Here is a 27,074-nt window from a genome sequence, read left to right on the forward strand (position 1 = left end):
TCGGTTCCGGTATTAGTTTTAGTATCAGCAATGGCAGCCTCCTTGTAGAACATCGTTTAAACACGAAGTGCAAGTGTTTAATAGCGTTAAATCTAAGCAAGCTAGCATGGCGCGGCGGCATGTCTTTTTTTTTCCAGTGTCATGTTTTTATGCCCCGGGATCGAAAGATCCCGGGGGTATATTGTTTTTGTCCTGTCTGTCTGTTTATCTGTTGTCAACTTTAACCTTCCCCATAACTTTTGATTGGTTGGAGCTATGACTTTCATATTCCACATGTGTATTCCTTGTGACAAGACCTTTCTTTGGGTACCATCATATTTGACCTTTTTACCTTGGAGTTTGACCCACTTTTGCAAAATTTTATGAGACTTTAACCTTGGCCACAACTTCTGAACAGTTGGTGCTTAGGGTTTCAAACTTCACATGTGCATTCTTTGTGACAAGGTCTTCCTTTGGTTACTAACCACTTTGACCTTTTGCCCTTGACCTTGGAGCAAGACCTACTTTTGAAAAACTTTAACCTTGGCAATAACTTTTGAACAGTTGGTGCTTGGGGTTTCAAACTTCACATGTATATTTCTTGTGACAAAACCTTCCTCTGGATATCAACCTCTTTGACCTTGACCTAGGAGTTTGACCTACTTTTGAAAAACTTTAACCTTGGCCATTACATTTGAACAGTTAGAGGTAGGGCTTTCATACTTCACATATGTAATCCTTGTGACTAGACATTCCTTTGGATACCAACCACTTTGACCTTTTGCCCTTGACCTTGGAGCAAGACCTACTTTTGAAAAACTTTAACCTTGGCAATAACTTTTGAACAGTTGGTGCTTGGAGTTTCATACTTCACATATGTAATCCTTGTGACAAGACCTTCCTTTGGATACCAACCACTTAAACCTTTTGACCTTGACCTAGGAGTTTGACCTACTTTTGAAAAACTTTAACCTTGGCCATAACTTTTGAATGGTTGATGCTGGGGCTTTTATACTTAACATATGTAATCCTTGTGACAAGTCCTTCCTATGGATACCAACCACTTTGACCCTTTGACCTTGACATTGGAGTTTGACCTACTTTTGAAAAACTTTAACATTGGCCATAATTTTTGAATGGTTAGTGCTAGGGCTTTCATTCTTCACATATGTAATCCTTGTGACAAGACTTTCCTTTGGATACCAAGCACTTTGACCCTTTGACCTTGACATAGGAGTTTGCCCTCCTTTGAAAAACTTTAACCTTGGCCATAACTTTTGAAAGGTTGGTGCTAGGGCTTTCATACTTTACATATGTAATCCTTGTGACAAGACCTTCCTATGGATACCAACAACTTTGACCTTGACCTTGGTGTTTTACTTACTTTTAAAAAACTTTAACATTTTGAACAGTTGCAGCTAGGGCTTTCAAATTTAACATTTTTAACTTTTGGCCTGGATTTTGACTTGCATTTGAGAAACTTTAACCTTCGCCATTAGCTGCCATACGGGGGCATCAGTGTTTCACAAACACATCTTGTTTTTTTTGGTTTTTTTTTTTTTTGTTTTTTGCTAGCCAAAATTAAATAAATATGCCTAGCAATGGCGAGATTCACAAATAGTTGCTTATGCTGATTTGCCCCTTTGTTTATTTCATGCATGCAAAGGTGTGAGGTCGGGATTGGAAATCACTTCTCGCTTGGACGCACACGGACAGCTGGCCAGGTAACATGCCTTTGGGAGTAAGGGGGAAGATAACATGAGAAAACAGCATTTGATTACATTGATTACGCAAGAATTAGCCCAATGTGTAGGATATATTAACTTCACGTCACATCTACATGCCACTTGTAAAGCAGTGATAGGTATTATTTAGAAAAATTTCGAACATAATTTTGTATTAAAATATATATATATATATATATCCCTACCTACCTACCCTAATTTTTTGGAGGTGTAACCGGAACCACGCATATTTTTTTGTTTGGCCTATATATCAAGAAAGGCAATTGCAGTTTTTTTAATGGGTAATTTAAATATAAATTATGGCATATAAAAAATCAATTTTTCGATGAATATTGCCATGGTTACTAAAAATAGAAATTTTCTTGATATACTTTCAAAGTGCTACTCCTTTTTTGATCTGATTTCAGTATAACTTGGCTCACAAGTACATGTCTTTATTGTTTTTTGATTTTGTTGAATGATGTTGCCATGGTTACTAAAATCGAAACTTCTGTAAAATTCTTTTAAAAGGCTACTCCTCCTACAGTTTTATTCTGATTGCAATAAATCTTGTAACAAAAAAAAGACTACACCAGGGATCATTATTCTATGCATTACTGTTGCAAAGTTTCAAGTCCAAGTGCTACTTTTATCTTCCACTGTTATAAGAGCAAACCAGTAGAGCTAAAGTCTCGTCAGAGACTTCTGTGTGTGCGTGTGTGTGTGTGTGTTTTGAAGTAGCGATCAATTAAAATAAAACATAAGACCAAATGCATTGATAAATATATCAGAGACAACAAATTATTGCAGATTTTTAATGAGGCAAAGGATCTGATCATACGGCAATCAGCATTTCACGTTAATTTCGGTAAGTGGCGGTACTTTAATTTTTAATTTTACGTCGATAGGTACCTCCGTTTTCGAGAAATTATTCGTGATATTAACTTGACCTTGAGTAACCCTGAGTATAATTCTTCATTTGTAATTTAAAGATAATGAAAATACAAACAGATATAAACTCTGAAACAATTTACTGAAAGCGAATATGTTACTTTACATCAAATAACGTAGTACCGTTAACCCCCATCGTGTTCCCCAACGAACATTTTCTTTTAAGAAGTTTTCGCGCTTAAACTAAAATTTGTTTATAATTTTTTTTTTCTCATAAACTTTTGTAAATTAAAAATCTCTTTTTATGGAATCCATCTTGCTTTCCATTTCGGCTGTCTCCGGATTCCGAAGTGTCTTCGTCATCAATGACGATTGTGATGTCAGATTCAGCAGCGAAAGATAATTAGATAGCCGTCATCGTAATTTGTATAGACGTAATCTTCCTCATGTGATCCTTTTACACACCAGAACTCCAATAATGTATTGTTTTTTATGTTTTGAAAAAGAATAGGATGGTTTTGGGGGATACGAAAAAAAAATGCTTAAATTGACGTTTATTATCACTTTAACAAATAAAAAATACATGACTATCTTTTTTAATCACTCTATTATTCACCAGTATTAAGTAAGTTAGGATACCCACTTTTGTAATGCGTTATATATGCAGTTAGTAATATAGTTTTCATTGTGTCTGGTGAGGCAATATATTATACATTCTGATCGGAGACGAAAATAGCGTCTTTTACGTCCCCCTAGACGTGTGTCTTAATTTCAGAGTATATCCAAACTTACTTGGACCGGACATTACGTAACTAAAGGGCCCTCTCCATTGCCAATGTCATATCGGATATTCCCGTATTTATAATGTAACCCAAAATGCGGACACAATACTATCCATGTCTGCACGTCAACCAATACACAAGCAAATTCATCTCGGAAGTGATACGGGTTTCACCAGTCATGGTCGACATGGTATCGGTAAACATTCGAGTTAATGAAATATGCTTGTGTAATGCATGTTCTCAAAATATGTGACAAAAGTGAAAATATTTTTTTCAATAGATTTTTAACATATCTAAAAATGTTTTAGTTTTATCACAACGTCGGTTCCTTTATTTGTCCATAATGGTGAAGTGAAAGAATATACCTTTTAAGTGAAATATGGAGATAACGAACAGTATTCAAGCTCAAAGTTCATTAAAACAATACAAGTCGGGAGCAGAGCAAACACGGACCTCCAAAAACATCTGAGGTGGGATCATGTGTCATGGAGGTGTGAGCATCCCCTGCCGACGGGTCACACCCGCCGTGTGCTACTTGTCATGATCGGTAAGTAACAGAAAAGAGGCCCATGGGCCTTAACGGTCACCTCAGTACAATACAACAATTTAGAGGATCCATAAACTGATAAATGAAGCTTTATTGCCCAAAAGCAAGAAAAATAGTATGATTAGCATCAACAAAATAATTGGTCTAGTATCTATCTGTCCCCAATTTATCACTATTACCATGCAGACTATTAACAAAATGTCTATTTTTAACCCCATATTATTACTTCTCACAGTGGCCTCTCTTGGCTGTTGAAGAACATTTAAAAAGATAAGTTATTTTTGTCTCATTTTTATTCATCTATTATTTCCAAGTCTACCTGATCATTAAAACTATGAAAGTACTTTTTGTATCATACAATAAATATCCTTGCATAATGCTTGTATTCTATTGACTTTTCAAATACATTGTTTACAGTGATTAATTACCAAAAGTGAATGGCAAAGGGGAATAACTTTGCTCAGCAGAATACAAGTTAACAGAGCCCTGGCCAGGACCAGAACACTTGATTAAATGGTCCAGTTCCAATTCTGGTAAAAATACCTTTGCATATTGAAACTTATACTCTGTTTGCCTCGAATATGCCCAGAAGCATAGAAGATTTTCAAAGAAATGCATTTTCACTATATAATTAAAGCCCCACCCTTACACCAGAACATCCAACCCAGGTGCCATGAACTCACACTTCTGGAAGAAGAAACCTTGCTCATCATAACTATACACTTGTTTCTTTGCTTTATAACCAGTAGTAGAAAAAATATTTTGAAAAAATTATGCATTTTCACTATAATCAATAGTCACCCACCTCTTCACCAGAACCCCTGACCCAGGGGCCATGAATTTCACAATATTGGAAAAGGCATTCTTCCTTATCATAACCATGTACTTCCTTTTGTTAAAATTTGAATAATACCCAGGAGCAGAGAAGAAGACTTTGAAAGAATTTATGCATTTTCCCTATATAACCAATAGAGCTCTAACACCAGAACCCTTGACCCAGTGGCTATGAAATTCACAATTTTGGAAGAGGCAACCATGCTCATCATAACTATGTACTTAGTTTATTTAATATCCAGGAGCAGAGAAGATTTTCAACGAATAAATGCAATTTTACTATATAATCATTAGATCCCCGCCCTCATACCTGAACCCCTGACCCAGGGGCCATAAAATTCAAAATTTCTGAAAAGGCAGCCTTGCTCATCATAACTATGTTCTTACTTTATTTAATACCCTGGAGCAGAGAAGATTTTCAAACAATTAATGCATTTTCACTATATAGTCAATAGAGCCCCGCCCTAACACCAGAACCCTTGACCCTGGGGCCATGAAATTCACAAATTTGGAAGAGGCACTCTTGCTCATCATAATTATGTACTTAGTTACTTTATTTAATACCCAGGAGCAGAGAAGAAGATTTTCAAAGAATTAATGCATTTTCACTATATAATCAATATAGCCCCGCCCTAACACCAGAACCCCTGACCCTGGGGCCAGTAAAGAAGATTTTTAAAGATTGCATTAATTTTGGTGGTTTAAGCCCCACTCCTCAGGCCACGGGGGGCAGGGACCATGAAATTCACAATTTTTGTTTCCCTTCACCCATAGATGCTATATGCCAAATTTGGTTGAAATTGGTTAAGCGGTTTCAGAGAAGAAGCTAAAAATGTTCAAATGTTAACACACAACGCACGCCGACGGACGAAAACGGATAGCAATAGGTCACCTGAGCGACTCATGTGATCTAAAAATCCGTCGACAATTCATTGTGTAAATAATGGCCTAACAATTAGTATTAAAAACATCAGTCAGCATATGACTTAATGATAGATTGTATTTGCTGACAAGGTCATTATATCGACCATAGAACTTAAGAAATGATGGCTTTAAACGAGACTGTCTATATTCTTGGTTCATCAACTTGTTTGTCAATAACTTACCTCGTTTTAGAAATTGTTCGTACGTAGAGCATGCTCTTGCGTATCGAATCAACTGAGAGATATACACCCCATATGTAAGCGATAGGGATATATTGCTGCATAAGTAAGGGAAGTCGACGAAAGAAAATTTAAAGACATCGCGTTTATCATAAAGCTTTGTTGTTAGATTACCATTAACTTCCTTTTCTAGTAAAATATCCAAATATGAAACAGATAAGGTCTCAGCACAGCAAACTTGATGGTCAATATACATATCAGAACACTTGAAAAAGGTTAATTACTGAACGAAAGTATGATGAGGCCGCTCAACTAATGATGCGAGAAACTATCTTGATAAATATGGACAGTTAATGACATGATGTGACTGTAGTGTCCTGCGTGATCTAAATTATAAGTGATATGGAGAAACCAGTCTAGCATTTGATTGGCGTTATCTAGTTAATTGTTTGTATGATATTGATTTTTTGAAAGCTGTATGTGATAAACAAAGCTATTACGCATGTTTGCCAAATAATGATAAATTGCCATTAAAGAAGATAACAAATAATTAGAGCATAACTGGATCTTAGAGCAACGACAGGCCTTCCGTACCACAGGACGCAAATTGAGAATAAGTATTTGTTTAGTTACGTTTAAAAGTATCGGAATAAAGTTTCACTTTTAAATTCATATTTTATTATATTTTTTTTTATTGAAAATGTGTATAAATTAACAGAAACAAGAAAACAAGTCCTAATATATATCATTACATATATTGATATGTTGTTCATTTCTCTTGATAAAATATGTCTTGTACGGATTTCGCTAAAAGAGTATTTAATCATAAGATGCCAGCTTTAAAGTTCTAATGGGAAGTTTGGACTATTTTGAATTCAATAAATTTTTAAATTGCTAAAAATAGGTCAATTGACGTGGAAATAAAGTGCATCAGTAATAAAAACCACATTAAAATCAACTTTTAAATATAGGTAACAAATATATGGAAAATTTGTGATGAATTGATGTACAAAGAGTAGTTAAGCGATAAGCCCAAGTATTTCGATTCAATTTTTGTGGCATAAAAATGATGACAATAGCACAGTCATCTATATTCACCGAAGACCGTAATTCAGAATCTTAAATAGATATTTACTAATTTGCATAACTATATGTTGTTTTGTATTGGAAAATAGAATGCATGAGCTGCTTGAATGGTAAACGATTTCCATGCGTGTTCTCCCCTTTTTGATCTGTAGTATTAACATAGAATTGATACAAGAACACCCAATACAAGATAAATGAACTTTCAATCATTTTTTTTAAATCAATGGTAATGCGGTGATGTCTTTTAATCTACAACCCATCATTTGTATTCATCTTTAATATGAAACATATCCAGCCATTGATTTTACTACAAAAGTGGAAAATATCTAGTCATTGAATTAACAAGTGGATTTGTGTGAAAATGGAGACGTTCTCATCCTGGAAATGTGGACTTTATATTCTAATTGTATACCGAGGTAAGAGAATATAACTAATTAACACCAGAAAAAGGAGTGAAAGATTGTGCTTTTGCTTCTTTCTGCAAACAAAATACTATCCGTGGAAGCAATTTTTAATGTCTCTCAAGGATATAAATGAACACACATACGTAAATGAGATAAACATTCAAAGTATAAAAAAATGTTTAGGAAATGTTTATACTTGTATAAATAAAGCGATAAAAATTGGGAACGTATAATAGTAGAACTCATATTTATCAGGCGTAAGTTTTGTTAATAAAAATTTTCAATACGTTCAGATTGCATAGATAGTTTTTAATCTTTAGGAATCAAGTGGATTTAGTTTATAATTTCTTTTCTTCTGAACTGTTTTGATTGAAGAGAGCTTAAATCGTTGAAATTCCATTCCATGTCTTTTTAAGAAAGACCCCCCCCCCCCCCCAAAGAACATGGGTAAACGTGTTAAACCGGAAGCCCACAGAAGAACGAGTATCAAGTTAAGATTTCAAACTCTTCAGAAAAGTAAAAGCTGGATTTTTAGGATTGCAATCGATATAAGATTTTTTAACAAAATAATTTTGCAAATAACCAATGACAAGATAAGTAAATTTACGAGTTCCATTTTTATTGAAAAGGCTATCTATGATGTCAAAAGCGTGAACTGTAATTTATCGTGGGGAAAAAATGCATAAAGTGCTGAAAAGTCGTACAATGTACGTTCGATTAGGGTTGTGTTTATCGATATATCCATACGTACCGATATCCAAGAATATATTGTATGGAAAAAAAAATAATTTCCAATCCGTATCGGGCAGGCAGTTTTTCTTATAATTCTGCAGAAAGGTGGAAATATCAATTACCAAAGATTATATTTTACTGATTTTGAAACTGACCTATAATGATGTAAACAATAAGAAGATAGCACATCTTAAATAATTACTAGTATTACAAAATACATTTTGAAATGGCAGTGAGATAGGAATTTCGAAACGGGTTATAAAACACATTTAATAATTTGCAAGACTTTTTAGATAGACTTACTAAAGAACCCAATATATAGCACATCGCTTTATAAAATGTCATATCGAAATGTTTGGCTCAATGCACAGCTATTGAATTTAGTAAAATTTTGTGATTTTAAATTTTCTAAAAATTCCTTGGAGTTTTTAAGTATCCACGTCATATTAACACCACTTCTCGAATATATTGTTGTACAGTACAGTTTTTAAGTATCCACAACAGTTTTACACAACTTCTCGAAAATATTGTTGTACAGTACAGTGACACTGATACATCTGTTTCATATTTGGATATTTTACTAGAAAAAGACGTTAATGGTAATCTAACAACCAAGCTTTATGATAAACGTGATGACTTTAATTTTTCAATCGTCAACTTCCCTTACTTATGCAGCAATATACCTTCATCACCTGCATATGGGGTTTATATCTCTCAGTTGATTCGATATGCAAGAGCGTGCTCTACGTATGAACAATTTTTAATACGAGGTAAGTTATTGACAAACAAGTGATGAAACAGGAATATCAGCAGTCTCGTTTTAAGTCGTCATTTCGTAAGTTCTATGGTCGATACAATGACCTTGTCAGCAAATACAATTTATCATTAAGTGAAATGCTGACTGACGATTTTCATACTAATTGTTAGGCCATTATTTACACATTGAATTGTCGACAGATTTTTCCGTTTTTACCCGATCATGATCAGGAGCACGCGGCGGGTGTGCGGCAGGGGATGCTCACTCCTCCATGGCACCTGTTCCCACCTTTGATGTTTTAGAGGTCCGTGTTTTCTCTGCTCCAAATTTATATTGTTGAATGGACTTCTGAGCTTGAATACTGTTTGTTATCTCAATACATTTCATTTTATGTATCCACATCAGATTTACACCACTTCTCGTATATATTGTTGTACAGTACAGTTTTTATGTACCCACATCAGATTTACACCACTTCTCGAATATTTTGTATAGAACTCCTTAAGTGTCTCCTTCAGGCCAAATTTAAATTAATGTGTGTTTGCCCTCTCCCGACTCAGGACGGAAACTTTGGATCGGTAGGTAAGTGGAAAAAAAATTTCATGGAAAATTTTCAAATCAATGCTGAATTTTCAAAATCTTTTTTTTTCCGGAATGCATAAAAAAGATTATTGTTTCCTGGAAGTTAAAAAAAAAAGATTTTTAGAGTCGGGTCATTTTTAGCCAGTCAGTCGGGAGAGGGCAACTAAACAAATTTTTAAAGATGGCTTCACTGTTGTTAATATTTTAATGAGAGCAGTATAGGTATGGTAATTCAAATTCAATTTGTTTGTTAGACATAGGAAAATAGATTTAAAACTGATATTTTGAAGTATTTCCTCTTTAAAAGTTTTTTTTAAGTAGATACCATGCTTATTAGCTTGATATAAAATAGAAATAATCCGTGATATCTTGCAACGACAGCACAGGCTTTTTACACTGTGGACTAGTATTGTATAACAATTGAAGTAAATAGAAGAACTAAACTACCATTCAAGTATAAACACTTTTATGTTACCATGGGTAAATATACATTACTTTGTGATTTCAAAGACATTTTGTCAGCATTTTCAGTAACTTAACTGCTAATTTTCATCAGTATTTTCCATATATTTAGTTATATCATTGATAAATATTTTGAATAAGTTTGGACTTAAGTTAACACCCAATTTTACTGGGAAGTTCTTAATACCAACATGTACAACAGTATATCAAAAGCTTTCCTAAAATCAAAAAGCAAACATATCGTCTTCATCATGTGTTAAATAAAGTACGCAAAATAAACATATGGTCAGAGGTTCTAGCTTTCTTTGAAAAGCCAATTTGACAAATATTTATAATGTGAGGTCCAAGCAAAAAACATATACGCGAGAGGATGCTTTGGGGAAAAGTCAGTTCGCGCATGCAACAGAATGCTACTGGTACACCACTAAGGCAACTCGCCCACAATGAAACTCAGCCAAAACTTACCCAAATCTCTCTTTACACACACGTATCTTAATTAGTAAAAAAAATATATTCTCTGCTTTACTTTTGTATCTAATATAGTGGAAAGCCTATGGTACAAGCAACTCATAGGAAATTATGAATGAAAAGGGGAATGTCTTTTTTTGGAAGGGGGGGGGGGGGCTAGGGTTCCCGATTCCTGTTGATCGTATCAAAAGTTCAACATCTTCATAACATATAATGAGACGTGAAGCCATCTTGTAATTATGAGGTTATCGTCAATGCTACATTACAATAATAAATACCTAGATTAACATAAATTATTATTTATTGTTACAGCTCAATTTCGCAATAAGACTTTGCACTTCATGTGATGAATTACTTCATGTGATAGGAAAAGAAACATATATTTCAAAATTTGATATCATATTAAAAACAACTTTTCAATACAACCTAAATTCTTCTCTTCAAATGTCTGCTAGAAACACATGTATAAGGTCCACGTATTGCAGACTTTTTTTAAGGTAAGGACAGCAACTTGCTTTTTCTATAAAAGTATCAAAACTATTGTTCGAGATGATGTTAAAAAGTTAAAAAGCGGCCGGGGCTTGAACCCACAACCTTCCGATCACTGTGCGATCGCTCTACTGAGTGAGTACCGTAACGGATTTTTCATCACTGAATCCATGCCACTTGACAGAAAAAGGAGGGGGGGGGGGGTTAGGGGATCCAAATAGGCTCAAAGGGGACCGTCTGAAACACATACACATATGGACAGAGAAGCTGAAACACTTCCAACTCGGCTTTCAGCAAAGAATAATCAATGTTCTGGCTTGAGTTTTACTAACATATCTTAAGATACGATAATTTTTTGAACTTACGAAATTCTTATGTTCATACTTAAGATACGAATTGTCTGTTTTACTAAGGCGATCGTAACTTTTCATCGTAAACTTAACTTAAGATTATTCTTAAATTACGAAATTGGAGCTCTTTTTTGTTTGAGGAAAATATTTCTCTTGGTAACGACGCCGCGCAAGCGCAATTACTTGTTTCGCTTTACCCCGCGATCGTCTGCTGTTTTTGAGTCTAACACCTATTGACAACTATGTCTGAATTGAAAAAGCGAAAACCAAACTGGAGCGAAAGAGAGCGCCTTGCACTGTCCGAGGCAGTTGAGCCGAGGTACAAGTTTTTAAAGGGAAAACTTACTCCTGGTTTAACCAGTGAGAAGAAAAATGACACATGGAACGAGATAGCCAACCAGTAAGTAACATATCATACGTATGTCATGTTTATTAGTTTTATTAAAGTAAAAATTCATACCATTCATTGTTATTTGAACCGCTTCAGATAACGTGTGCATTAATTTATGCAGAAGAAAGAATATATATAGGTCGCCTTTTGTTACGTGCTAAATGTAGGTCAAGTCTACGTAAAGTACTGAGAGTACTGATACAGAGGAGAAAAAAAAAAGATTAATTGATATTTTTAACCTCAAACCGTAAAGAGATTTTGGGAGCATTAGGCTTGACAAAGTTTTTGTTTTACTTATACTTGTTTCCACTGCTAATTTATTATCTTTTTATTTAATAGATGTAAAATGTATTTATGTATGTTTTATATTAAAATAGAGTGAATTCTGTGACAATGGTCAATAGGACCTTAGAGGAAATGAAAAAGAAATGGGCGGACATGCAGTCCATTACAAAGAAAAAGGAGGCAGAACGTAGAAGATCAATGTCAATGACCGGAGGAGGACCAGCTCCAGAGTTCTATTTTAAAGATTGGGAAAAAGTGGTACTTCACATAATATATTTTATTTACTGTAAAATTTTAAACAATATATTTACAGAATGTATTTAAGAGCTAGTTCATGTGTTTATTAGGTGTTGTAAATTTCATTCTCTGGTAATTTATTTAGATAAAGTTTTTTAGAAAGGAAATCGTTCTAGGTACTGTGTGAGAAAAATTAAATTTCATCACATGATTACCCCTTTATCCAGTAGATATCACTCATTGGATATTTTTTTGATATATATACCACTAATGTGATGTCAAAATGAATTTTGCGTGAAAATGATGAAGTAAATTGTGTTGATTCTTGTATAGAAAGTGTAAAACATTGAATTTGATGTATAAAACAATTGTGATAAAAAGAATCTCCCATAATTTGTGGTTAGAATACATGTATTTGATTTTTATCCAACTTGGCATGGCTCAGGGATAAAAAACACACAATTTGTTGGATAAAAATTATCTCAAACCACAAAGCATAGGAGATCCTATAACTAGCTTTAATTAAATTTCCCTAAATTTAAGCTCATGATATTGTTTTTTCATAGTTGCCTAAATAATTAATAATTAAATCATGAACAACAAAATGATCAGAAAATTGGTACTGAAAGTTGACATCCCTCCTACTTAGTCTTTCTAAATTAAGGTCTCATTTGATGAAAATTTTTACAGGTATTACAGACTCTCTCAGATATTGCCATAGAAGGTATAATTAAGCTCTGGAGTGGATACAGCTGAATGTTGTATGTTTGCATATTATAATTTATTTTTCATAAGCAAATTAATAAATTTTGTTCAGACACTTCAAGACTGATTCATTAAATCATATCCAATGACAAATCATGTGAGATCATACAGATGGTAAAGATATAAACTTCTGTCAAGGAAACAACGCTATAATTTCATGTTCCTGTGTTCATACAAATGTAATCTTTCCTTCAATATTTAACATTTTAAAACAGGAAAAAAGAGTAACTAATATTTATTATATTGTAGCAAGTAAACCATCCCTTATAATGCCAGGCATGATCACTATACATGAAGTACCATCATCTGAACTGAGCCAGACAGCTATCACTCCTGGAACCAGTAAAAGATTTGATGATCCCTTTATATCGCAAGGTAACTTAAATTTCATACTGATTACATTGATTATTCTCTTAAAATGCACAAATAACAATTACTTTTGAGCAATTATGACCAATAATTTAATTTCATTAATCATATTCTTTCTTTCACAGAAGTCATGACAATCAACACTAGTAGCATGTGTACAGATGTGAGTACTGAGAGTAAGTTAAATACAAACAAAGTGATGATTGTAAATTTTTACAACACTTATCAGAAGTTTAACTGGTAAGAGGTGCAAATAGTCACATATGGTGATCAGTTTCCATCTGATCATTTACATCAACCATGATGTATCTGGCTTTCTATGGTATAGTAGATCACCAATAGTTGAAAAAGGAACAAAATTACATATGTTATAGTTCTAATGACATCATTCTCAAAAATAACAATGTCCATAAAATGTATTCAAATATTTTTTTCAATAACAAAAGATATATATTTCAAATTTAATTACAGAAGAATACAGACAAACTCCTGAAAAGCTGGGGAAACAGGCAAAGGCACCAAGGAAAGGTAACAATTAAGTAAAGAATAATTAGTTGATGAGTTAAATTTCTACCAAGAGTCAGAAGCAGTGATATTTTAAAAGAGAAATACACAATGAGTATGCCAAGAAATTGTTCATCCCACTCATTTGTCACAGTTAATTGTTAATTTGATTTCAACAAATACTGTGGAATCATTTTAATTCATGGGGGTCAATGTTCGTGAGCATGCAAGCAAAATGTTACTTCTTCGTTGTGACATGATTTCATGGGTTACTCATTTATACAGTAAATTCAATGAATCTATATTGTTTACAAAATAAACATTCAAGGGGATGTAAATATATATTACAGCCATATTTCCCAAAGAAGTCTAATTATACCGGGAGGTTGATTTGTAAGAGTTGAAGGTCAAATGTTAGCAGGCTACTACCTTGATACCATTAAATGATTTTACTTCTCAAAGCATGATATTTTGTTTTTGTGAATGCAGAGTATTTAAATTTACAATGGTATGAAACATAACACTGAAAAAACATTTGGCCAGCATATCAATATAAATTAATTGTCAGTGATATTAATTTAAAAAAAAAAGTTTTCATATTTACTTTATTTTTATAGAAAATGAAGTTTCCCAGTTACTTAATTTGGAGAAAGAGAAGATTGCTAAGTTAGAGGCTTATAGATTAAAGAAAATCAAGATTCTTGAGGAAATGCTTGATCTTCAACGCAGAAACACAATTGCAGTAGAATCAATTAGCAAATCCATGCAACAGTCTGGAAATTCTCAACCTTTATCAATGTCATTATCTCCTGTAATCAAATTCTCTTAATTAGTACCCTTCATTTACCAAATGTAATACTGCACAGTGGGGTTCTTTAGTGGGTGTTAAATTTGGTGTTTTGCTTGCTCAGAGGTAATTATGCCAATAATTTTGGCCGAACTTTTTTATGAGACACAGAGTCAATTCTGTGACATTGCAAAAAAGAGGAAATCATTCTTTTAGCTAAGTTTCAGTATGTTTAATATATGTTTGAATACCGATTTACACAAAAGTTTGAGTAAATACAATACCAGATGAAAGTTATATTGCTTATACAACAGACTAATCAAAGTTATTTAAATGATTTTTCTTGTATTCAGAAGTGATAATGAAGAGTGCAAATTTGATGATTAAAATTTTAGCGACTTACTACAAAACTACTAAAATAAGCCAAAGTTAGCATCCCACTAAAAACACCTGCTATACAGTACTTACTAAGATATTGAAATAATTGTCAAATTACTTAAATGAAGGCCAATCACAAGTCATTGTTCTAATTTTTTGGATATTATAATTATGATCAGAGTGTTTTCTCAAGTAGAAAAATACAATGTGTGCAATAACGTCATTTGCTCCTTTAAAAAAATGTTTTATTCAAAGTCAAAGGTATTAATTAATTAACTAATAAGAGGCCCATGGGCCACAATACTCACCTGAATAACTCTGCTTTTTTATGGTTTTTAGCTCACCTGAGCTGAAAGCTCAATTGAGCTTTTTCTGATCTTTTGTCTGTAGTCTGTCTGTCTGTCCGTCTGTAAACTTTTCACATTTTCGACTTCTTCTCCAGAACCACTGGACCAATTTCAATCAAACTTGCCACAAAGCATCTTTGGTTGAAGGGGATTCAAGTTTGTTTAAATGAAGGGCCTTATTCAAGGGAAGATAATTTTGAAATAGTGAAAATTTGGTGGCAGGTTTAAAAATCTTCTCAAGAACCACTGGGCCAAAAAAGTTTAAACTTATAGGAAACCTTGTTTACATTGGGTAGATTCAAGTTTGTTTAAACTATGACCCCTAGGTTAGGGTGGGGCCACAATGGGGGATCAAATTTTTACATAGAGTATATAGGAAGAAATCTTCTGCCAAAGAACAGAAAAAACATGTTTAGTTATATTGATATGGAAGCATCCTCAGATGCTGTAAATTCATTTTTTTTTTCAAATCAAGACCCCAGGGTGGGGCCACAATAGGGTGGTCAAATTTTTACATAGGAATATATATAGGAAAAAACTTTAAAAATCTTCTGCTCAAGGGCAGCAAAGCCATTTGTTATATTGAAATGGACGCATCCTCAGGTAAAAAAAAATTCAATCCCCCCCCCCTTTAAACTATTCAATACTAAACTGATTTGTGCTTTTTCCTTGCCAGTGTGCTCAGGTGAGCGATGTGGCCCATGGGCCTCTTTTTAGAGCCCCCCCCCCTCTTTATTTGAACAATAAAATGCTTTCTTTGTAATGCTTTTATCTCCCGTTTTTTATGTCATTATGCAAGGAAATGATCATATGAACCATGCTGTTAGATGGATTGTAGAGAAACTTTTATGCTTATGTACAAAGTATTGTCATCATTTTATCCACTCCAGTTGTGTGTGTCAAAGAAATCAGATAGAATTACAGGTTGTCATCCGATAAGTGTTTGAAAAACTTGTTGCTGTTATCATTTTATTTATTTTGTTTAAGTCTATATCGTACATATACATGCATATTAATCTAACCCTTATCATCTTAATAAAGTCTGCTGTCTAGCAACTTGGAACTGAAATACCTCTTCAAAATCTTTGTACAAGTCTCTCTCTCAGCACTGCTGCTGCAACAATGTTTGGAAAAACTGGAGCAAAAGGTTGCTGGCCATCATCTCCTACCTCAGTTTCCACCATGAGTGGCACCTTTTCATTTATAGCCAAGTTGTGTAACCTGATAGCACATTCAATAATTTTGGTGCACTTGTCTGGTTTATAAGGCAAGCACCCACCAGTTTTATGCAGACACCTGTAAGTAAATGAGTTTCAGATTTTTCCTTTCAATAAACACATTTTTACTTTGAAGAAAATTCTATTCATAATGAACAAAAACTTATCTAATTTGAGTGAAAAGTTATTAAAGTAAAATACCTGAAACGAGCTTTCAGCACACCAAATGCTCTTTCAATGACATTTCTGGTACGGCAGTGAGCAGAGTTGTAGCGCTCCTCTTGTCCACCTCTAGGTTTTGAAAAAGGACATCAATCAACCAAGCTTGTTGTAAATTTACTAGGGCCCGACACTCTAGACCACTTATGAGTTATTTAATAAAAATGTTATTATGGAAGCATAGAGTGTTTCGGCGGTTTTTAAAGAGAAATATGATATTTTTGCTCTTAAGGCCCGCCATCATCAGGAGCCCACCTTTTTTATGTGTCTTAAGCTATTGTAAGCGTGACTTGATTATTATTTCGCCTATGTTTTTGTGTTTACTGTAGGCGATTATTGGTTCATCAATAAATATCTCTTTGCAAATTGTGTCTGTTTGCAAGATGTTCCAGTGTTTGAGAATGCGTTTTTTTAAATCCTTAATATATGGATTGTATTTGGTAATCATAACATTTGGTTGACGCTTTTTTTCTTTCAAGATTTTTTATGCAAGTACTTTTTTCTGTTTGTTTTGCCCATTTCAGTGAGAATAGGATCAACTTCCTTATCAGAGTAACCTCTCTTGGACAAGTGTGTCTTAAAGTTTGCTAGAATCGTTGTTAAGATAGATGAATCACTTGTATTTCTTGCATGTCTGATGCATTCACCTTTTATAAATCCTTTAAATACTGAAGGACTGTGGGCGCTTTCTCTGTGTAAATACTGAAAATTGTTTGTTGGTTTTACATATGATTGGATATCAAGCACTTTATTCTCTTGGAATCTCAGGCCTTTGTATATTGTGGTGTCAAGAAAGTTAATACTTTCATCTGAGATTTCAAAGGTGAATTTTAAGTGATCGTGGCAGGTATTGCCGATATCGAAGAATTCTAGAATTTCCTTTTTTGTGCCGTTAAAGGCTATAAAACCGTCATCTCTATATCTACCGTGATAGAGAACTTGGTTGGCGAATTTGAATTTTGACATAATATGATTTGTGATTTGATACATTCTTGTATCTGAAATTTCAGGGGATGGTATCGCACCCATGCTACAGCCTATAATTTGTTTGTAATATTTTCCATTGAATTCAAAGTAATTGTTTTCTAAGACACACTTTAGAAGGAAGATTAGATCTTCAGCATTTGGATAAGGGATCTCTCTTTGTGGTTTGTTAGCGCTTTGATATGCTTCATTGACGGCGGAGAGGAGCTCGTCAAATTCCATGTTAGTGTACATACTAGTTACATCATATGTAATCAGCAGCACGTCGTCTGGAAGTTTGAGGGTTTCTATTTTGTTGATAAAATCGGTAGTGTCCTTAATATATGTTGATTGTTTTTGTACTATAGGAATGAGAAAATAATCACAGTAAGCGCCTATGTTCCGTGTTGGCGTATCACACTGTGAAATAATTGGGCGACCAGGTGGTAGCTGTTTGATGCTGCATTGGCCTTTCATTAGGGCATCTCGGACATTATCTTTGACTTTGTGTATTTTAGGGAGCAAGTATAGATGACCGCATTTTAGCAAGGGTTTGTTATCACAGAGAAAGCGATATGTTTCCTTATCTATTGTTCCCTTGGAGTGCATTTCAGTAATTTTATTTTGTATGATTTTATGCAAGTTGTGTAAATTGGGTTTTTCAACTTGCATGTAATGTTTGGATTGCAATTGGCGCAGCGCCTCTGAGATATACAGGTCTTTGTCCATAATAACAATTGTGTTGCTTTTGTCCGCTTTTTTGATAACAATATTGCTATTGTTTCTTAGAGAATTAAGTGCTTCTCTTTCTAGTTTAGAAGTATTGTTGTGTATTTTCCTGATTGGAATAGATGATAGTTCCAATTTGGTTTTGTCAATGTATTGTTCTAAGGTATTACAAGCAAATGGAGGTTTGTGACCAGATGGTTTTCTGATAGGTGTCATTAGCCACTCTTTAAGGGGATAACCCGAATCACCAGTGATCCATCCTCCGCTCTGAAGACTCACCATTAGGTTTGGCAAGAAACTATTTTGTAGTATATATGCGTCATGGGTTGACCCGGGGAATTTGCATACTGCATTAGTGAATCTGAAAATTGATTGTATGGAAAAATAAAGTATTTTCTTTGATGTAATTTAGGTATAAACATTCCAATAATTATCATTTTATGTTACTTATTTGAAAAAAAAAGTTTCAATGGCTATGCAAACCTTAAATCAGCGTCAACAACTGCTTGAACATTAATGGAGTGAAACCCCTTTCTGCACACATATAGATGTTCGTCATCTGTAGTCATGCCTTGTATAGGTATTTGAGTGCCATCGATTGCACCCACGACATTGGGAAACCCAGCAATCTTGTAAAATGCTGCTTTAATGTTTGTTAATTGTTCTTTTCTTGAAGGGAATTGGATGTTGTTCAAATTTTTACATATAGCGTTGATTACACGATGTATGATCAAACAACCTGAGGCTTTGGAAATGCCATGGATGTCCGTCGTTTCTGATAAATAGTCTCCTTTAGCTAGGAAACGCAGACATGTTAGAACCTGAAATTAAAAAAGTTCTGATGATAAAAGATCCTGTATATATATATATATATTTTTTTTATTTTGAAAAACTACTGTCATCTTTAATAAAAAGTTGCAAATCCTATATTTATGGTCATAACCCGTCAGAATATTGTGTATGTCACTATCAAGGTCATTTGAATGGTGGTCAAATTATATAATGTCTTAAAAATTCTGTCTAAACTTGGTTCTATGTTACTTTAAAGATTTAAAAAAAATCTGAATTACTTTGGCCCTGTTGTTCTCAATCAGCAGATTTCCCCTATATAAATTCCTATGTATAATTTGATCGCCGATTGTCACCCCATCCTAGCCCCGGGGTTGAAATTTCCTCAGTGGTTCAGAAGTCAAAATGTGAAAAGTTTACAATGGACAAACAGACAGGCGGACGTCGGACGACGAACACAATATTCATATTGTGCACATATTTTACTTAGCTTATGTAGACAATATAACATAATTCATTTTTCACAAACAAACATACACCCTGATATGCTTCATGTTGTCTAAGAGAAGGGGGGTAGAGAGAATTTTACACCTGAATCAGTTGCAGGAAAATAAAGTAACAATTCTCTTATCAGGATACATCGCTCAAAGTTGTTAAACTTTTCTACGAGACTGTCAGACTGGAATACTTATAAAACGTATTAAGTACAGGTCCACGTAACAATCAGGCAGGAGGTGATACAAAGGGTATTCAGAAATTAATGATTTTTCACTCACAGGTTTTTCTTGGTCTATAAGCCGTGTATGTGGAAGGAAAAATATTTTGGGTCATTGTTACTATGGAAACCTTGACAAAGAAATTTCCCTAGCAACCGCCCAATTTTTCTTTCTAGATTGACGAAATTTCACTCATTTTGAAGGCTTTATACGAAACGTATATAAAGTGATTTTTTCTTTTATCTAGTGTAATAAGAAAGATACATTTTTAAAGTGTTCTGTCAACATAATAAAAAGAAATTACATTCTCGAATATATTTGCTATAGACACAGGTAAAGATACATGTTTCCCATTTTTTGCTGATTCAGCATTTCGCTTGATTTTAGCAAAAATCAAGTCAATATTATTCATTTCACCATCTTAATACAACTGTTTCATCTATTTCAAGTAAAACTACAGGAAAGCTTCTCTAAGAATTTGAAATAAAAAGTTTTGCAAATTTGAAAATTCCTATCTGTTGCTAAGCAACAGAAATGGATGGTTTCATTAATTAAAAAGGGATAATTGTAAAACATTGGAGGAAAAATCGTATAAATTGTAATCATTGAGTACCAAATACACAAATTTTAAACTAATAAAATATTCAATATTCTTCCTTGTATACTAAAGATTATTTTACAATAAGCTATCTCCATAGCAACAGCAAATTTTCCTTGGCAACGAAGCATTGAAAGTTATTTATAGCACATATTCATCTAAGTTTTTAAAAGATTATCTGATTCTTATTGTTGGATTGCTATTGCCCAGAATCAACATTGTCAAACTGTTTTTTAAAAAGTATTTTTTAAAGTTAATTCATCCATAGGAACAGAACTTGTCTACATAGCAACAAATGTATTTTATAAGGAATCAGTATGTAGCAATTCCTTAACAAAATTTGTGTCTTTAAAGGATGTTTACTAGGCAAAAACATTTTACTTATGGGAATGAAAGATCATTTATTTGACTTATGACTGTGGTATTTATTTCACTTTGAAATAGTAAATCAATGACCTACTTTTCATGCCAGTGGCCAAATGAGACTTGAGAGTCTTAAAATTTCTTGCAAATTCCTGAAAATTTTGCATCATGACCAATATTTGCATCGAAAATTGGATAGTCTAACTTCTGACAAGTTTTTAAAAAACAGTAATCTTTTAATAAAAAAAATTGACTTTTGATGAGGTCTACTTGTGAAAATGTAGAACTGGTGAGGTATTGATTGACCGAGGCCGAAGGCTGAGGTTAATCAGTTCCTGACAAAGTCCGCATGGGCACGAGTAGGCCGAATTCAAAAGGTCAATAAAAATAAATGTTTATATTGTAATCATTGGATACCAAAAACAAATTTTAAAAGAATATATACAATATTCTTCTGCGTAAACTAAATGCAATTAAAAAAAATTTCCATCTCCCATGGCAACAGAAAATTTTCCTTAGCAACAAGGCAAGGAAAGTAATATTTAGCACAAACATGTATTCATGAAATTTTTTTAAAATATTTATATTATATTTTTGCAGTACAACTGAATTTGCGCAGTCTGACTGGCTCTTCTACTTTTTTGTTGAATCTTCCTATGCTATTGAAATTGTAATAAATATTCAAATATCCCACATAAACAAAGTTTGGGGCTTGGGGAGTTGGGGGGTTGGGGTGTGTGTTATACAGAAATCCCTTTACTGTGTGTCCTTCCGTCCATGCAATCTTCTCGCTATAACTTGAAAAACACTGGAAGCTCATACTTTGTACAGAGATTGCTTATGACCCAAGGAAGTGCCATGCCCTTGACACAAGGTCATGCCAGCATGTTCAAGGTCACTGGCAAAAAAAGGTGTATAAAAGTTGTTGCCCGGTCCAAAACTTTGTAACGGGGAATCATTGGATGCTCATACTTAGTACAGTAATAGCTTTGTTGACCTAAGTGTGTTAAGACCTTGACCCAAAGCCATTTTGATTAGTTCAAAGTCATTTGGTGAAAATTTTTATAAGTATCTGGGTAATAAGTGATTTTGTAACGGCGAATCTCTGGAAGCTCATACATGGAATAAAATTTGCTGATGATCAAAGAGTGTTTGTTGACCTTGACCCTAGGTCATTCCAGAAAGTACGTATTCACTGGCAGAAAAACTATATAATGGAGAATTACTGGAAGCTCATACTTGGTACAAAGATTGCTTTTGACCTAAGAGTAAAGCCGACCTTAACCCAAACCCATTTTTGCGCGCAAGTTCAAGTTCACTTACAGAAAGTATAAAATTCTGGTTTGTCCTTTAACTTTGTAATTGAGAGTTAATAGGCTTATACATTGTACAGAGAATGCTTTTGACCGTGGGTAATTCATGACCCTGACCCATGTAGGTTTTGGCAAGTTCAAGGTCACTGACGAAAACATATTAAATGCTTGTCCAACTTTGTAATGGTGTTTCACTTGTAGCTTTACTTGAAACAGAGCTTGCTAATGATCCGAGGGTGTGTCCTCATATTTAATAAAGATCATTCCTCCAAGCTCAAGATCACTGGCTGGAAAGGAAAAAAAATTCTTGTCTGGGTTATTTTTCTTTTACCCTTGACTTTGACATTGTGACCTCAGAATCAACAACGATCATCCTTTTTCTTGGGGGAACCAATTCGAAATTTGTCATGCTAAGGAATTTTAGCTAACCTGAGCGAAGGCTCAAGTGAGCTTTTCTGATCAAAAAGAGTCCGACGTCTGTCGTCGTTGTAATTGTAAACTTTTCACGTTTTCATCTACCTCTCGAGAACCACTGGGCCAATTTCAACCAAACTAGCCACAAAGTACCCTTGAGTAAAGGGGATTCAAGTTTGTTCAGTTGAAGGGACACACCTTCTTCCAAAGGGATATTATGATGATTTTGTGAAAAATTAATGGCATCATTTAAAAAAACAAATCTTGTTCAAATCATAACCCCGGGGGTAGGGCGGGGCCACAATGGGCGATCAAAGTTTTAAATATGAAGACAAAGGGAAAATCTTAAATTATTCACAAGACCAACAAAGCCATGATTGGTCATAAAAATATAAAAGCATCCTCAGTTAATGTTAATTTAATTTTTTTTCAAATCATGACCACCCAGGAGAATAGAGGCGCCATAACAGGAGATCATATTTATACAAAGGAATATTAAGGATATAATCAATAAAAAATTACTATGAATGGGTTCAGTCAGCATACAATTCAAAGATAGATTGCATTTGCTGACAAAGTCATTGTATCGACCATAGAACTTGCGAAATTATGACTATAAACAAGACTGTTGATATTCTTATTTCATCAACTTGTTTGTCAGTAGCTTGCCTCCTTTTAGAAATTATTCGTACCTAGAACATCTCTTGCGTATTGAACCAACTTGGAGATATAAAACAAGCTTAGATTATAGTTAAAGCACAAACTTTAATTGTTTATTTCATGAAACAAGAGTGACACTATTTTTCTGTGTATTTCTTTTATTTTTTCATTAAGCTCGTTATATCAAAAATATTTTTTAGTTATTACATGAAAATATCCTGTCATAACTAGACTAGTAAATAATAAAAATCGAGAGTTAGTTATCTCGTAATAATTTAATTCTGGTTGTAACACGTCATTTGATAGAATAAAAGATGTAGTTTATACCGTATAACATATGTTGCCTACGTCACAATGACCTACGCCAAAAACGTATTATTTGGCTTGATGTACTTTTAAAATATGCTTAATTTGAAGGCATTTCTTAAGGAAAATTGTCTTAATTGGAAAATTAAATTATCAGAAATGAATTATTAATAGCTGCCCAGGTTACACTGGTATAACCTGGGTTGGAACAGTTTACGCTTTTTTTATTAACCGCTTCACGGTTTATAAAGCGAAAACTGTCCCAACGCAGGTTATACCGTACAGTATAACTGGAGTAGCTATTAAATTCATTCCTTAAATAATGGATTAGTTACCCCAATAAAATGAATTTCCTATCTTGCTTTTATAACGAGTTGGTTTCATATTATAATAATTTTTTAATCTCATTCTCCAGGAGTTAGTAGTCTCGTTACAACGAGTTTGTTATCTTGTTAAAACGTTTCAACGAGTTAGTCATTTTTTTTAATAATAAATTAGTTATCTTGTTCATGAGTTAGTATCTCATTATAACTTATTACATATGTAGTAATTTCATCAAAATAAGTTTTTTTATCTTGTAATTTAGGAGACAGAAGTCTCGCTACAAAGAGTTTGTTTATTTAGGTTTTCTGTCTAAGCCAATCTTGATAGCTTTGCTTACATTTTTATCTGCCAGTCAAATTGCACACAGACTCCAGTACCGAACCGTCTGAACTCCTTATAAGTAAATGGTTTGAATATTTATAGTTTTAATATACTATTTTCCACCTTTGTTAAACAGTTTAAGCTGTTGAAAAATAATTATGATATCTTGCTGCAAAACAAAATACTAAGTATATTATGGGCGTTAATATATATTTGATGAAGAAAATAGGTGGATTGTGAAAAATGTAAAAAAAAAAAAAAAAAAAAAAAAAAAAAAAAAAAAAAAAATCCTGATACTTTAAAATACAGTTATTGACTTCTACTTGTTAGGTCTACTTGTCTAGGTCTACTTGTTACTATACGGACTTTGTCGGGAACTGATTAACCTCAGCCTTCAGCCTCGGTCAACCAATACCTCATCAGGTCTGCATTGTCACAAGTAGACCTTATCAAAAATCTATTTTTTTTTATTACGAGATTACTGTTTTTTTTAAACTTATCAGAAGTAAAACTATCCAGTTTTCGTTGCACATATTAGTCATGATGCAAAATTTTCAGGAATTTGCAAGAAATTTTAAGACTCTAGAGTCTCAATAAGCCACTAGCATGAAAAATAGGTTATTGATTTACTATTTCAAAGTGAAAAAAATACCACAGTCATAAGTCAAGTAAGTAATATTCATTCCCATTAGTAGAATGTTTTTGCCTAGTAAACATCCTTTAAAGACAAAGATTTTTGTTGAGGAATTGCTACATACTGATTCTTTATAAAATACATTTGTTGCTATGTAGACAAGTTCTGTTCCTATGGATGAATTAACTCAAAAATACCTTTGAAAAACCAGTTTGACAATGTCGATTCTGGGCAATAGCAATTCAACAATAAGAATCAGATAATCTTTTTAAAAAATTAAATGAATATGTCCTATAAATAAATTTCAATGCTTCGTTGCCAAGGAAAATTTGCTGTTGCTATGGAGATAGCTTATTGTAAAATAATCTTTAGTATACAAGGAAGAATACTGTATATTTTACTATTTTAAAATTTGTTTTTGGTACTCAATGATTAGAATTTATTCGATTTTTCTTGCAATGCTTTTCATTTTCTCCTTTTTTAATTAATCAAACCATCCATATTTGTTGGTTAGCAACAGATAGGAATTCTCAAATTTGCAAAACTTTTTATTTCAATTTCTAAGAGAAGCTTTCCAGTGGTTTTACACGAAATAGATGAAACAGTTGTATTAAGATGGTGAAATGAATAATATCGACTTGATTTTTGCTAAAATCAAGCAAAATGCTGAATCAGCAAAAAATGGGAAACATGTATCTTTACCTGTGTCTATAGCAAATATATTCGAGAATGTAATTTCTTTTTATTATGTTGACAGAACACTTTAAAAATGTATCTTTCTTACTGCACTAAATAAGAGAAAAAATCACTTTATATACGTTTCGTATAAAGCCTTCAAAATGAGTGAAATTTCGTCAATCTAGAAAGAAAAATTGGGCGGTTGCTAGGGAAATTTCTTTGTCAAGGTTTCCATAGTAACAATGACCCAAAATATTTTTCCTTCCACATACACGGCTTATAGACCAAGAAAAAACTGTGAGTGAAAAATCATTAATTTCTGAGAACCCCCATGTATCACCTTTTATATATAGGCTGCCTGATTGTTACGTGGAACTGTACTTAAGTTATGAAGGTTTAATTACGACAATAAAATCTTACCGAGTTCGTACTCAAACACCCCGCCCCCTTTTTGTTTTGTTTTTCTGCTTGTTTTGTTTTGATTTTTTTTGTCTTTGTCATGATAATTTCTATGATCATTCAGTCTGTTAAGATGGGAAATTTTACGCATAATTTGATTAACAGTGCTCCAATTGATTTTGTGATATATTTTTTTTATAATTCAAACATTTCCATAATGATGAAAAAAGGAACTTTTCCTGTCGAACAAGTCAGTGTTTTTGTGTGTATGGACTTGTCCTATCATAAAGCGAACAATCGGACAAGCTTTGATGTTAAGCTTGGATTATGTTGTCATGTTAAGTCAGTGCAAAATACAATTAGTTGTCATGTTGTGAATTTGGTATTTATGCCACCCGGTAAATTCAAAATTTACAACATGACAATATAAAAATAAATGAGAAACAGGCATAAATTCTACCCATGCCTAGATCTAGAAGGGGGAGGATACCTGTGATTTTTAGTTATGTACGTAGTGTCCTAGTACCCAATCACACCCTTTAAAACACAGGATACCTCAAATGATGGTGCTTGTAAGCAGAGTATTGTGTAAAAAGAAAATATTGGCTTAGGAAAGTGACAAATTTTTACCTTTTTTTGGTCCAAAAATATTCCGAGTCCTATATTTTTTTGTTACTTTGCCCCCACCCCGCATGTTACCAAAGACCCTCGCTAGATTTATGCCTGTCTCTCATTTATTCATTTATTTTCAGTTTATTGTTAAAATTGCTAACATTTGTGCATATTTTAAATTAGGCAAATAGCTCTTGAAATTAGCGTTGCTTCAGTTCCGACTTCCCTCCGGATTTTATAAATGTAACTGTGCATAGCCTGTCTTTTATAATGTATAAGAAACATCCGATTGATACTAAAAATGACTTCAACAGCTTAAACAAGTTTTAAAATACCTGAATATGGGCCGGTATGGCATATGATCTGCAGGTTTTGGGTTCTATGTCCTTCTTGACTGCATCAACAAGCGTGAGGATAACGTTGGAAGGGAAGCGATACCTCTCAATTAGCTCATAGTCGGACATAGTGTCAAGCACTTGGCTTCTGTCTCGGAAAACCCGCTCCCTTCGTAAAGGTTTGTCGTTTTCTTGTAAAATTTCCCTCATGATAATGTACGCCATTTTGCT

General features: G+C 33.5%; 2 protein-coding genes and 1 pseudogene across 2 annotated transcripts in view; 2 read left to right on the forward strand and 1 right to left on the reverse strand.

Moving 5' to 3' along the window:
• Window positions 1-7,235: 7,235 nt before the first annotated feature.
• The window catches only part of LOC133196996 (uncharacterized), a 43,688-nt gene continuing 23,849 nt past the window's right edge, over window positions 7,236-27,074 (forward strand). Inside the window, exon 1 of the mRNA XM_061332837.1 lies at window positions 7,236-7,362. Coding sequence (XP_061188821.1) covers window positions 7,308-7,362 — 55 coding nt within the window. The 5' untranslated portion in view covers window positions 7,236-7,307. The remainder of the gene's footprint in view (window positions 7,363-27,074) is intronic.
• LOC133196078 (uncharacterized) lies at window positions 11,433-14,570 on the forward strand (annotated as a pseudogene).
• LOC133196079 (putative nuclease HARBI1) lies at window positions 16,330-27,068 on the reverse strand. The gene is made up of 5 exons (XM_061332021.1): window positions 26,844-27,068; window positions 18,865-19,202; window positions 18,573-18,742; window positions 16,672-16,759; window positions 16,330-16,549 (listed from the first exon to the last, which is right to left on the reverse strand). The coding sequence occupies exons 1-5, from the start codon at window positions 27,066-27,068 to the stop codon at window positions 16,330-16,332; spliced, it is 1,041 nt and encodes a 346-aa protein (XP_061188005.1).

This window comes from Saccostrea echinata, unplaced genomic scaffold (assembly GCF_033153115.1).
Source record: "Saccostrea echinata isolate AGI-Se365-2 ecotype Australia unplaced genomic scaffold, CSIRO_AGI_Sech_v1 ptg000030l, whole genome shotgun sequence".
NCBI lineage: Eukaryota > Metazoa > Mollusca > Bivalvia > Ostreida > Ostreidae > Saccostrea > Saccostrea echinata.

Coding starts and splice junctions, on each gene's coding strand:
- LOC133196079 (XM_061332021.1), bottom strand. CDS start 27,068: ATGGCGTACATTATCATGAGGGAAATTTTACAAGAAAACGACAAACCT. Junction 19,203..26,843: donor CCATACCGGCCCATATTCAG/GTATTTTAAAAC, acceptor TTTTAATTTCAG/GTTCTAACATGTCTGCGTTT. Junction 16,550..16,671: donor GTGCTGAAAGCTCGTTTCAG/GTATTTTACTTT, acceptor ATTTACTTACAG/GTGTCTGCATAAAACTGGTG.